Source organism: Pristis pectinata, chromosome 22, assembly GCF_009764475.1.
Source record: "Pristis pectinata isolate sPriPec2 chromosome 22, sPriPec2.1.pri, whole genome shotgun sequence".
Classification (NCBI taxonomy): Eukaryota; Metazoa; Chordata; class Chondrichthyes; order Rhinopristiformes; family Pristidae; genus Pristis; species Pristis pectinata.
In genome coordinates this window covers 25,222,553-25,237,058 of record NC_067426.1, presented here as the reverse complement: position 1 = coordinate 25,237,058, position 14,506 = coordinate 25,222,553, and the positions used below count along the sequence as shown (strand labels likewise).

At 40.2% G+C, this 14,506-nt stretch overlaps 1 protein-coding gene across 1 annotated transcript in view; it reads left to right on the top strand.

Moving 5' to 3' along the window:
* Positions 1-14,506, top strand: part of LOC127581617 (CUB and sushi domain-containing protein 1-like) — a 1,418,367-nt gene that overhangs the window by 1,157,302 nt on the left and 246,559 nt on the right. Inside the window, 1 exon segment of the mRNA XM_052036133.1 lies at positions 11,418-11,620. Coding sequence (XP_051892093.1) covers positions 11,418-11,620 — 203 coding nt within the window.

The following is a 14,506-nucleotide window of genomic DNA, read 5'->3' as shown; positions in this document are numbered from 1 at the left end:
CCCAGCAGCTAGCTAGTAATTCTCTGTGGAACCAACAACTCATAAGCAGCAAAATCCAGCCCACTTTGTTTCTCCTTTCAGTTGAAATGCAGTGCTTTTTCTTTGGATAATCCCTGAAGATTGCACCAATGCAAGGCCTTCACCACAGCATCCCTTGAGAGTAACCATTGCAAAAGTAGTGACAAACTCAAATGATAGCTGGCAGTGCTTCAAATGTAGACAGAATCACATCTCACTACACATCCCCGGAAGCGCAGCCTCTTCCTCAAGTTTCAATTAATGATACACCAAGTCTTAAAGTGCATCAGTGTGAGTGAAAGTGTACTTTGTTTTTGAAATTATTTAATGAATAGAAGCTAAAAGGGAAGGTCGCCTGTGGTTTCTTTGTCATGATAATCGCCTTTTCAATGGTTCAAGAATTCTAATTCAAATCACCAAAAATAAAAGGTTGCTATAACAAATTATTACTTGAAACTGGATTTGCTGGCAGCTCAGCGTTTCACCGTGTCCGCAAATTCCCAATCCGATGAATCATAAATAACCACTGTATTTATGACATTTTTTGGACAGCATAAAGTAGTAATGGGCATGAATTTAATCAAGTGAATACTGCAACAGACTGAAAGCAGCATCTCCTGATCATTGTACCCTGCAGCTGACAGCAAAATATATCACCACCACCTACCCAAATTGCTTTTTTAAATCGCTGTGATGGTGTGCTGGGATTCAGCTCACACATCTTTCAATCATTTTGCATTGCAGCTCTATTTCTTCTTGTCCATGTGTTATTGCGCTTTCCTGTTTCTTTGCTCATGCCCTATTAATGTGGCTGGGTTTCCCAATAATCCAGCATTGAATGCTACAAGGGAAAAGGTTATGGTTCGAAACAGCCTCATATTCAGAGCCTGTTGTATTATTTCTGTTTTACAGTTTGTCCCATTCTTTCAGAGTAGATCTAATGAATTGACTAAAAGTGTTCAAGTTTCTATCATTAGATACAACAGTGTAAGTGAGTGCATGGAATGTGTTACATAGAATATGTCCTGTGTAAGGTAGTGAACCAACCTGGGAAAGTAGGGGGGACATTATTTTAAAGTGATTGGAGGAAGGTATGAGGGGGATGTCAGGGGTAAGTTTTTTACACAGAGAGTGGTGGGTGTGTGGAACGCACTGCCAGCAGAGGTTGTGGGGGCAGATACATTAGGGACATTTAAGAGACTCTTAGACACATGAATGAAAGAGAAAATAGGGGGCTATGTGGGAGGGAAGGGTTAGATAGATCTTTGAGCAGGATAAAATGTCGGCACAACATCGTGGGCCGAAGGGCCTGTACTGTGCTGTAATGTCCTATGTTCCATGTTCTACTGTTTCCCTTCCGGCTCTCTGCACTGAATTTTGAGAAAGAGCCAGGGGCACATCTCTTGGCCTCACAGCACTGCTGAGAGCTGTGATTGGACTTTATTCCTTCCTGGGATTTAACTGAGGCCAGTGCTGGTGAGGCAAATGGCTCAAAATTCAATTCTCTTGAAGTACTTATGGCCTGTGGAGGTGTGAAAGGTACCGACTGATCATTAGGAATATTTTGATGGAGCCTGAATCTAAATGCAGGCCAGCCTCAGACCTAGTTATCCAGGACCTGAACCTAGTTCTGAAATCAAATCCCTCCAGCCCGTCCCACAAAGCAGATGATTTATTGAAGCACGTATTACATTTACACAATTACATTTACAGCATTTACATATTACTTTTGCAAATGCACTTCATTTGTCACTTTGCATTAGTGTGGATGCTGTGTGGATTACTTGATCTAACTCTGGTAAGTGTTGTTGTTCAAAAGGTTACGGGTGTCCTTGTGCACAAGTCACTGAAAGTTAACTTTCAGTGGCAGTTAGGAAGTTAAAAGATATTTTAGCTTTTATCATTAGAGCACAAGTGTAAAGATGTCTTATTGCATTTTTTTTCTTGGGCAACCCCTCAGGACGACCTGCCTCCAGTCTAGTTTTGTGGGTTCTGAGGTGGGAAATGTTGGAAACACAAACTCTTCCACAGATGGGGAGAAGGTGACTTGGTGGGTAGTTGTGAGGTGGTGCATGCTTTCTGCCATTTGCACTGATATAGGGCCATGGTTAAACCAAACTTTAGTGTGTTGTGTGCAGTTATGGTCTCCATACCTAAAGAAGAGGATACTTGGTATAGAGGGAGAGTGGCAAAGATTCATCAGACTGGTTCTTGGTCTGTCATATGAAGGGATATTAGAATTTAAAAGAATGAGAGGCGAAGTACAAAATTCTAGGACAGCTTGACTCAGTAAATTCAAGGATGAGATTTCCCTCAGCTGAGGAGGCGAGAACTAAAGGTCAAAATAAGGGCCTGGCCATTTAAAACTGAAATGAGGAGAAGTTTCTTTACTCAGTGGGTGATGAATCTTTGGAATTCTGTACCCCTGAGTGTGAAGGAAGTCCCATTATATATTGCTGTCAAAAATAAAGTAGCTAGAGTTTTGGATATTAAAAAATTAAGAGATATGGGGAAAGGGCAGGAAAATGGAATTGAGGTTGAAGATCAGCCCTGATCTTGTGGATGGCAGAGCAAACTTAGTGAGGGTATGAGGGGTTTGGATGTCAAATGGCCAACTCATCCTCTTAATTCGTACATTCCTATGCACATTCTATTACCGACTTTCCTAAGTCATCACTTTATAGTGCAAACTTTGTCACACGCTCCAAAACAACCTTGTATTGTTTATTGCAATCATCCCCTCCTTGCACTTTCCCTGAATATTTATGTAATTCAAAACTCTTTGTTTTTCTTTTTGAAGGAAGGGTGAAAACAGACACTGTTTGAAAATGTGATTTTGAGGGCAATTGTTAAAAATTATAATTTGACCTTGTTTGCAGTTACTAAAATAGATATTTGCAGGCTTAGTTTACAGATGCAGTTTAGAATAAATTTTCAAGCATAATAGGAGAGAAGTAGGTAGGGGAATTGCTGTGGTTATGCGAAAAAGTGTGGAGAGTCTGAAGGAGAATTAATAAACTTTAATCAAATGGATGCTACTTGAGTCCTTTGTAGTGCAAGTCTAGGACACACTTGGTGAGGTCTCCTTTAAGTCATTCAGAAACCAGCTTCGCAGGTACATTGGAAGACTACTGGGCTGTTCCTGCATGTGTGGCCTGTAAACAGTGCAGTCCACCAATATGCCACTGAAAATCCTGGTGGTGGTGTCTGGGCATGTGTAGCATATCACTGGGCACCACTGCGCATGTCAGGGATCCTCTGTGCATTACACAAGGTGGACCCTGGAATGCAAATCATGGTTTTTGGCAGCTTGATTCAATATAATGCAATTCCTGTCATTCGGAACCACTCTTTTTGGAGTAATTGTCTCTCTTCCTTGAGTGGAACAGCTTGGCTTTGGTGCGTACAGTTTGTTGGATTGCAGCTCCATGATAAAAGGTAATTGCGCACACATTTTGAACCATTCAAGGGCACTTGACATAACTAATATATTTGAGGTACCATAGAAATTAGAATCTCACACTAGAAGACAGCATAGCTACCTACCACTACAAATTGTGGAAGGGAGCCATGGTAATTAGGAAGTCCATTGCAATTGTGCACCGTCAGAATCTGTTGAAAGCTTTTCATTTCTGTTTGGTGCACTTATGTTTAATAAGCAGACTTAGAGTGTGCTTGATGAGCCTTTCAGGGTCCAACAAAAATAGTCTATTCCAGTGAGTAGACTTGAGAGTAGTGTAAGAACATTCAGTGCAGTCATGATTAGAATTAATTTGTCATATTTTTGCTGGTAGTATGCTGTAATGTAAGTCAAATATGGTCAACAATAGTTCATTGCTGATACAAACAATAACAGTGCTGTTTGCAAGTTGTTGGAAATATTTTCATCCTTATTGTGTTCCTGATATGTTGATGAATTATTTATATTCTAGTTTTCCCCAATGCTAACTTGGTATTATTCACCTATAACACTTCTGTGCTTACAGTCTAATGGCACTATCTCCCTATCAAGGGATACTGTGCAGCAGCAGAAATAAGGTTGGAAGTTCTGTGGAAGAAACAATGAAAATTGAAAGGACTTTGAGGAAGTGTCAAGATTATAATTGTTAATTGAATAAAGAATGGAAATAAACTTAATTGAAATGAAAAAGAGTCAATATAATGAAAGAGAGGCAGTATAATGAAAGAGAGGCAGTATAATGAAAGAGAGGCAGTATAATGAAAGAGATAGTGTGATTAGCTTTGCAATACAATAAAGCAAATTATTAAAATTATTATTTATAATACTAGTTGGATATATGAGTTGATGTACATGCATACTAATTTAAAGTTTAGATGAAATTTATGAGTTGAAAATTTTAAATATAGATAAAAGTAAACACAACTGAGTGATAAAACATGTGGTAGTACTGAATGTCTTGAAGGAAACCAGACAGGGAGAAATGTTAGCCTCAGAGGTCTAATTGGGCAAGTAAAAATAGTTATGACAGAGGTGGAGGGCCAATCTTGAATGCTGTAAAGATGAATGCTTTTAAGGGAGAAAGAAAATACAATGTACTGAATTGGAGCATTGTGAAAGAAAGAAATTCTAATTGATAGATTCCAGATGGGAGTTTGCACTGGAATAATCTTAACATGAAAATAGATGGCAGAATAATTGATAGTGTGAAGAATATGAATAATACAAGTGAAAAATGGAGAACCGACATTGAAAGGAAGCATGGAGGATTTGAGTTTGCATGGTGGGATTGAACTTTGAGGGCAGCTGTCAAGGAACTATTATCTCAATGGGGATATTTTCCCATTCTCCGGATTGTGAGCATATATATAGCATATTATTAGTTAAAATGATTCCAATTATTTCATTAAAAGGCTTAATTACTTAGCCATATGTAACATGTTGATAGAGATGCTGTGAAAGGTTGATTCATCCCTGGACCTGTGAAGGTTAATGGTTGGGAAACCCTGCAATTGCAGGTGTAACAGCCAGTGCCTGCTCAGTTGACAATAGGGGCTCCTACCAGTAATAATGAACGATGATACCAAAATAAGAAATGTGTGATACACGTGACAAGGTTGATGCATTGCCAGCTAATATGACATGACACTGTACCCTGGGAGTTGAGATGGAATGTATTTTTAAGATAAAGTGGAGTAAGCTGTTGGATTTGCCAAAGGATTTCAAACACTATTTTAGTCATGGATTATGTCCTTCCATTTGCAGACACTATTATTTCACATTGTTATAATTTGTTAAATGGTGAAATATTCATTGGTTTTGGAAACAAGGAGGTAGAATTTGTTGACGGTAACGCTTTCTCAGCAACATAACCAATGATGTTAGAGCATCATCACTGAGATGCTACAGTGGAAGCACTGACTGGGGCTGTAATTGCAATGTAACAAGGTTGCAGAGGGAATTTCCATCAGAAATATGGAACTTGTAAAGTAAAAAGTTGACAGCAGGAAGTGTGTACAGGCATAACATTTTTAATATATTCCAGAAGAATTCAATATCTAGTCATATAACACCATAGGTTTTATCAAGACATTCACATAGAAAGTGGCAGATTCTTAATAGCTACAAATGTCACAGATAAACTAACCACCACATTTTGCAGTGGGAAACCCCATAGGCCACAAATGATATGAAACAACAATTAAGCTGGATTGAGTTATTGGTTGGAAAATGCACTGAATTCAGTGTTTCATCTCAACAGCTTTGGAATATAGTCATGTAACTGAGGGCCTTCTTTATTTTCCATTTCATACTGCAGTTGTCTTTCATTAGTTATATCACCGCGTGTGAAGTATCCAATATGTTCACTGAAATGTAGCTTCAATGAAACCATCAGAGACAAGAGGTTCTTCTGTATTAATAAAGAACATTGCCGTGTTTATGTAAGCGAGTAGGACTTACGCGTTTATTGTGTAATAAAGCCGATCTCCTGTTCTCGCTCTCTAAGTGGAGTGAGCAGAGCAAATCAGGTAGGTACAGGGAGAGTCGTGGCGGAGAGAACAGCAGGGAAGTAGGGCTGAGGAGACATCATTCATGGGGTTAGATCCAGGCATCACGAGCTGGTACCGGGCATCAGGGGGAGGGTCACAATCAACAACTACACAATCTTTGAAAAGTCATTGTTTTCCCAATAAGATGTTATTGCAGAGCACACATAAAGATGATTCTGTGTAGCAGAATTTCTAGGCCCAAAGATAATGGAGTATAAAAGCAGCTATTTATGATCACAGTGAAATTGATTACAAGTCAGGAGGAATGGAATCTTCGCTGCCAATGAAAGTAGTAAAAGTGGGCATTGGCAACCAGGGTTGTAAGTTCATAGTCTTAAAGAGTAGTCGACAATAGAAATGTGCTTCCACATCAGAGAATTACTTGCAAAGTGAAGTCAAGCATCACCCTATAGAAAGGTACTACAAGACGAAACAGAACACTAGGCAAGACATCAAGCAAGACGAGATAGCACAGGGCTGCCAGTCCCTCAAAGGAACCCAGACTCCAGCGGTGAGGCTTGAGCAGTGGCAGGGCTTTGAACATGCACTGGAGAAGCTCTGCCTCCAAAACACCTTTGAAAGAGTTTGATCTCTGATAAAGTTCTTCCCCCAGCTTTGTTAACTGTCAGTGGATTCACAGATCCTGCACCTACTCTGGGGAAATGCATAAGTTTGTAAAAGCAGGTAATTTTTAGCAAGATGGAGTTCACTGAAACATATAATGACTGTTACCAAGTTCAGAGAATTTAATTTTGACTACCCATGGAATTTTCATACTCACTGCCAGTTAAACTGGTATTGCTGCATGTTCAGCTCAGAACCACAAGCAGTTACCTGCAAAATCCAGACCATTATCTAAGATATCTTTATTAGTCACACATGCACTGAAACACAGTGAAATGCATCTTTTGCGTAGAGTGTTCTGGGGGCAGCCCGCAGGTGTCGCCATGCTTCCAGTGCCAGCATAGCATGCCCACAACTTCCTAACCCGTACATCTTTGGAATGTGGGAGGAAACTGGAGCACCTGGATGAAAACCCACACAGACACAGGGAGAACGTACAAGCTCCTTACAGTCAGCGGCCAGAATTGAACCTGGGTCGCTCGCGCTGTAACAGCGTTACGCTAATCGCTACACTACAGTGCCTGCCTGTTCAGTTATGTGACCCCCTCCTCTGCTCCCACCTACTGCAACTTTGACAGGGAAATAACTTCAGAGCAGATCCTGCAACAATTCATAAGAGCGATACCTCAGATGAATGGATTGTGCAAAGATTTTAAAAGAATGGATAAAGTTGGGATATTTTCCTCAGGAATAAGAGGGTTACTATCTGAACAGACTGTTAAAATAAATATTGAAGTGGTGAATAAGGAATTACTCTAATTGAAGCAAATAAACAGAACAATGAGCCTTCCAAAACAGTTTTTCAGGGAATAAAAGCTGTAAAAATGTGGGATGCACTGATGCAGAAGAGTGTGAATGCAAATCAATCGGAATGTTTGAAAGAAGGTGGATACGCTTGGAAAGTAAGAGGCTGAAAAAGATAACAGCTGGTGTAGCTGGCAAACTGATAGAGCAGTCTTGATGATCCAAATGGCCTCATTCTGTTCCTATGATTAACTAACCAAGTTAATAATTAAGCCTCATGACCCATTTTAAACAAAAGACTAAATTTGAGTCCATTTATAAGATAAAGTCAATATAGTGCTCCTAATCAAAGAAGAGTTTCATCATCAAAATCCCTTTTACATATGAGAGAGCAAAATTGTATTATTTTGGCAACATTGTTTTTGGAAAATGGCATTCTCGTGGAATACTACCTATTAAGAAATGATCAATGCTTTCTTGTTTTAACATACCACCCACACCACTTGTACTGTCACACCTTATTGCCAGTATTTTAAGTCATGTTCCCAAAACAAACTGCTTGCCGTTTATTGTGCAAGCATAAATCGATGGCCAAGATCCTTGAGGAGACTGGGCAACATGGGACAGGATCACAGGAAGCCTATAACATTCATTCTCTAACCAATGGAGAGTTATGGGCTGTGGAGGAAGGAAGGGTTAGATTGATCATTGAGGAGGTGTTTATATAGGTCGGCACAACATTGTGGGCTGAAGGGCCCGTACTGTGCTCTACTGTTCTATGTTCATTCAAAATTGCACATTCATTCCAAAGAAGGCAAATTATTTACTATCAAAGACCATGCCAACTTTTTCCCAGAGTCGAACTGTCTAATACTGGAAGGCATGCATTTAAGGCAAGAAGGGGAATGTTCAAAAGAGATGTGTGGGCAGGTTTTTTGACACAAAGCGCTAGGTGCCTGCAATCCCCTGCCAGGGGTAGTGGTAGAGGCAAAAATGATAGACACATTTAAGAGGTTCTTAGATAGGCACAAGAATATGCAGAGAATGGAGGGATATGGACCATGTGCAGGCAGAAGGAAATAGGTGTCATCAGCTTAATTAGTTTGGTGCAACATAATGGGCTGAGGGGCCTGTTCCTGTTCTGTACTGTTCTGTGTTCTTTGTAACTTCTATTGCAGCAGTGATGCTTTTTTTGTGCATTTATTCAGCCAACTTGCAGGAGATTTGTCAATCTAGTCTCTTGCGATGGTTCTCTTGCTATGAAGTGCCCATAAATTGTTGAAAAGCAAATTATGGTAGATGATGGAAATATGAAGTCAAACAAAGTGCCCAAAATACGCAGCAGGCCAGGCAGCATCTGGCAAGTGAAAAACCAAGTTAACATTGAAGTTTTAATGATTTTCCAACAAAATGTTTGTAACTTTGATTTGTCGCTATCAGTATTCCATCACAAGGCTCGCAAAAGGTCCATTTTCCTGTCAAACCGGTCCCATGCTGTCAAGGGAATTGTAAATGCTGATGTCTCTACTGGGACCCTAGAAATTGGAGACAGTCTCGAGGCACAGCAACACCTTTCAAGTTTTGTCATCAAACTGATTGTAAAGCAGGGCAGAAATTTGTGTTGGAAAATAACAAATAACTAAGATTGGAAAGAAATCACACTTTAATGATGAGCAAGTTATTGCCTGAATGGCCTGAACATTTGTTTAGATAATCCTACCATTTAAAATGCAGTTTTGTAATTCATAGAAAGGTTATAGCACAGAAGGGGGCCGTTCATCGCATGGTGCCTGTCCTGTTTGAAAAATCTGCCCATTTTAACTCCACATCTCCAATATTTTTGCCTGTATTCTTTTCAAATACACTTATAATTTGAACAGAATCTGATTCACACTCCTTTCATAGAGTGGCTTCCAGAGCTTAACAAAAAGTTCTATATTTTTCCTTTTGTATTTAAGACAATTATTTTTAACCTACGATTACCAACATTCTCGACGAATGGAACTATGTGTTGCTGCCTTCATTAAAACCCCTCACATCTTTCAATATCTCTGTTAACTTTCTCCTCCTGCTCCCACAACCTTGTTATTCTGGCTTCTGCCCTCTTCCTTTCCAGTCCTGATGAAGCATCTCGACCCAAAACGTCGACTGTTTATTTCCCTCCATAGATGCTGCCTGACCTGCTGAGTTCCTCCAGCATCTTGTGTGTGTTGGTCCAGATTTCCAGCATCTGCAGAATCTTTTGTGTCTCTGCTAAATTTCTCTGCCCCAAGGAGAAACATATCAAGCCATGTTTTACACGGAGCTGCCAGCACTTCCCATGTCAGTTCCAGTAAATTTGGTATTTCCACAGATAGGTGTACAAATGTGGAATTCCAAAACTTACGGACAACTGGTTGTTGATGCACAATGGACTCCAACAGTGGTGTGCAAGATTGCAGCTATGACCCAGCACTTGCCATGAGGAAGAAGCTGCACTTGGTTGTGTTGATATCAGTGAAGAAGAGCAATGAGCGATTAAGATGCTAACATTTTTAGATTTATTACCTCCTCCCACATGACCAACCTGGAGGCCTCAAGGATAAGTAAAAGATTTTACTTCATCAATGTCCTTTCCTAGTTCCTGCCACCTCACGTATTTCCCCTCCCCATACTCCACTCCTCAACCTGTATTGTCCAGTATCCCTGCCAATCTGAGGTGCAGGTAACCTAACCTTGTTTGCCCCGGTTGCTCCATCGCAATAAGCATTTGGCCTCATAGTTTCACCCCACCACTGAAACCCTGCAGGACTGCAGAATGCTGCTACCAATGTTATTCACCTATCCCTTGTACTGTATGCCGATGGCTATCTCGCCCCTTCTGTATACCAAATGTTGGACTTCAGGACTCCCTTTATTTGCCACATCATTTGTGTTGGTCCAATCCCTTCACCCCTCCCCAACTCACAACTCTACCACGCACACATAGATCCACATGCACAAAGACTGTCTTATTGCATCCCCGATTGGTGCTGGTGAACTTGACCCAAAGCCTCTCTCCACCTACACATCCCCATGCCGGCCACAGGCCAAATTAGGTCCATGTCCAACCTCCTGAACTGGGAAGAAGGACTGGATGGGACATTTTCCAGTGTAAAGTATCTCAGTTGCAACTGAGCTTGAACTTGCTCTGAACTGAGGACAATGACCATTCCAGCACACACTTTAGGTAGAGTTGAATGTTTAAGCTAGGATTTCTTAATAAAGCCAATGTGCCATCTGTTTTACCAAAGTAGTCACCGCTAATAAGTCCTTGGTCCAGAAACCATCTTTTACAGTCTGGAGGTTGGTGGTGTGTAAATGCAATCAAAAGCATCAGCTGGTAACTGCTCAGAAAGAGCAAATGATAACATCTGCTATAGATGAGACTTCACCAAGAATATCATAAAATATTTTTGTTTATCAGGAAAAAGGAGAATAAACTGTAACTAGCCTTTTGGATTAAGGTTAAATCTTAGCAGATAACTTGTAATCTCCAGTATGTGGAATTCCTTTAAAATATCAAATCTATTTTCTTTGTAGCTCAGTGACCATCATTATTTTCGAGTCAAAAGGTAAAATATTATTGCCGCATTTTGCTTACTTGAATAAATATACAGTGAAGACTGCACAAAACCATGGCAACAATTTTTTTTTAATTTTTAAATTTTTTAGGTTTTATTTACTGCGTGGCAACAGGCCCTTCCGGCCCAATGAGTCCACGCCGCCCATTTTAAACCCTAAATTAATCTACCCGTATGTCTTTAGAATGTGGGAGGAAACCGGAGCACCCGGCGGAAACCCACGCAGACATGGGAGAACGTAAAGTTTCCTTACAGACAGCGACGGGAATCGAACCCCGATCGCTGGCACTGTAATAGCGTGGCACTAACCTCTACGCTACCATGCCACCCCTACGCTACCAAGTTTGTGAACCATGTTCAAAACAAAAGTCGGTGAATCGCCTCGGCATGACCTTGTTTTTTGTTTGTTTCTTCTTTTAGCATCCACTTCCTAGTTTTCCACACAGAAGCTGTTCATGATGTTCTGAAGGTTTGGGATGGACCACTGGAGAGTGGTATTCTCCTGCGTGAGATGAGTGGCTCTGTATTGCCCCCAGATATCCAAAGCACATTCAATTCCATCACGCTGCAGTTCGACACAGACTTCTTCACCAGCAAGCAGGGCTTTGCCATTGAATTTCAAGGTATGTGTGAATCACAATGAGGTTATCAAGATTATCACTGTGTACGGTGGTTACTTTATTTTAAATGTATTAATTTCTCTGATTGTGGACACTTTTGTTGAGGTTGGCATTTATTTCTTATCCCTTAATTGTTCTTGAGAAGGTGATGGTGAACAGCCTTTTGAACTATTTCAGACCTTTTGGTGAAGGTACTCCTCCAATGGCTTTGGGGTAGGGACCTCAAGGATTTAGATCCAGCAACAACAAAGGAATCTCCATGTCTTTCCAAACTAGGATGGTTAGGAACAAGAGGAGAAGTTTCAGTTGGTGGTGATTCCATACGTTTGCTGCCCTTGTCCTTCTTGGTTAGAGAGATCACAGGTTTGAAGGATACTTTCAGAGTATTCTGGGCAGATTTTGAGCAGAACTTTCATCATAAATTTAAACATTTATCTCTAGTAAGTTGTAAATGATCAGTGAAAAGAACTGGCTTCCTTATTCAAATGACTTCTTCGAGTTTAATATTTGATGTGCTCTTATATAAGAATCTTCAATAAGCATTAAAGACCATTTCAGTCCATCCTTTCCCTTCACCTAAAATTAGTGTTAATCTACGAACCCTCAGTGAGAACAAAAACATGTTATATTCAATTGAAAATCTGAATTTTAAATACGTCTCTTTCCAATGTTATAAATTAGTCAGATAAGATTTGCACTTTCTGGTTCAGCATAATAACCAGGTTGATTCCATTTAACTATCTTCATTTCATCATTTTATAAAGCATCACTGACTTTAATACTTCATAGGCTTGCCAAACAATTATACTAGCTCATATATTATTCAGCACCCTATATTCTACCTATTTTTGTAGCTTCAGACTAGAGTTATGTGCAGAGTTTTAGTTGATAATTTGAGCTGTCGTTTACCTTTGTTCCATAATTCCATTTGGTATCAATGAATATAAAGCTATAAAGGCTATTTCCCCAATGAAGAACATCCTGCCAGAACACGGATTCCCATCTTGTCAACTGACTATACTTGAAATTTCTTTGTGCTGCTACCATACCAGTCTGATTCTTTCAGAAACTTATGCTGTCTCCTCAAAGGTTTTCTACTTTTTCTTTGTTTTGGATTAATGATCTGGATGAAGGAACTGATGGCATGGTGGCCAAGTTTGCAGATGATACAAAGATAGGTGGAGTGACAAGCAGTGTTGCGCAGGGAGGGAGTCTGCAGAAGGACTTGGACAGGTTAGGTGAGTGGGCAAAGAAGTGGCAGATGGAATGCAGTGTAGGGAAGTGTGGGGTCATGCACTTTGGTAGGAAGAATAAAGGTGTAAATTATTTTCTAAATGGGGAGAGGATTGGGAAATCAGAGCTGCAAAGGGACTTGGGAGTCCAAGTTCAGGATTCCAGAAGGTTAACTTGAGTTGGTAGTGAGAAAGGCAAATGCAATGCTAGCATTCATTTTGAGAGGATGTACGGCCGAGGCTTTATAAGGCACTGGTCAGTCTGCATTTGGATTATTGTGAGCAATTTTGTGCCCCGTATCTAAGGAAAGATGTGCTGGCCCTGGAGAGGGTTCAGAGGAGATTCACAAGAATGATGCCAGGAATGAAAGGCTTAACTTATGAGGAGTGTTTGATGGCTTTGGGCTTGTACTTGATGGAGTTCAGAAGGATGGGGTGGGGTGGTGGGTGATCTCATTGAAACCTACCAAATACTGAAAGGGCTGCTTAGAGTGGACATGGAGAGGATGTTTCCATTAGTAGGAGAGTCTAGGATCTGAGGACACAGCCTCAGAATAAAGAGACATCCCTTTGGAACTGAGATGGGGAGGAACTTCTTCAGCCAGAAGGTCGTGATTCTGTGGAATTCATTGCCACGGAGGGCTGTGGAGGCCAAGTCATTGGGTGTATTCAAGGCAGAAATTGATAGGTTCTTGATTGGCAAAGGGAATAAGGGTTATGGGGAGAAGGCAGGAGCATGGCGTTGAAAAAAAATCAGCCATGATTAAATGATGGAGCAGACTCGATGGGCTGAATGGCCTAATTCTGCTCCGATATCTTATGGTCTTAATATCTTTTCCATTAAAATATAAATAAATGGTCTTTGAGTCAATGTACAAAACATAAACATTTCTCTGTATAATATAGAATATGATGATTTTGATTTTAACATGACTTTGAAAACTGTAAAAGGAACTTGAGCAAACTTGTGGTTGAATTCCAGTCTTTCAGATCTGGGGAGCTGAACGCATTTGGCAATTCAGAGGTTATGACCTTCCTTCACCATCAAGACTTTGTCAAACTTCATAGTAATTTCAAATCTCAGTTAAACTACATTAAAGTAATACTCCTTGACAGAATAGGGAAATTATTGGGATGTTAAATCCTTATTCTGTTTGCGTCAGCGAGTTGGGTGAATGTCAAACTGCCAATGCTGTTCTGTTCAAATTTGCAACCAAAACTACTAAAAAAGTTTACTGGTCAATCATCAATTTTTACTTCATGATTTGTCAAAATAATCAGACATTGAAAGAGGAGTTTATCATTTCATTTTAATATTGTTTGAAAATGGAAGTTTCTGTTTTACACTCACGTGCCTTTCTCCTGGCTGGACTGCAAATTCATCATCTTTCATTGTCCCACACTCCAAATCTGACATTATCAATTGCATGCCTAAAACTTTTTAACTTTTCTTTTAATTTGGTGATTGGCTCCTGGAGGTATCTGTGCCTTTAATACATTTGAGAACTTGCAGCTTTAGAGATTCTTGAATCATTTGTGTTCCTCTGTTCTTCCACTCTCAAATTCTCCAAGGTCCCAGGAGGTTTCAAGGCTTGAGTCTTCCTCAGCACTCTGTCCCACTGCACCGTCTGTTCCTCTGTCCCTGTGTAGCCCCCCA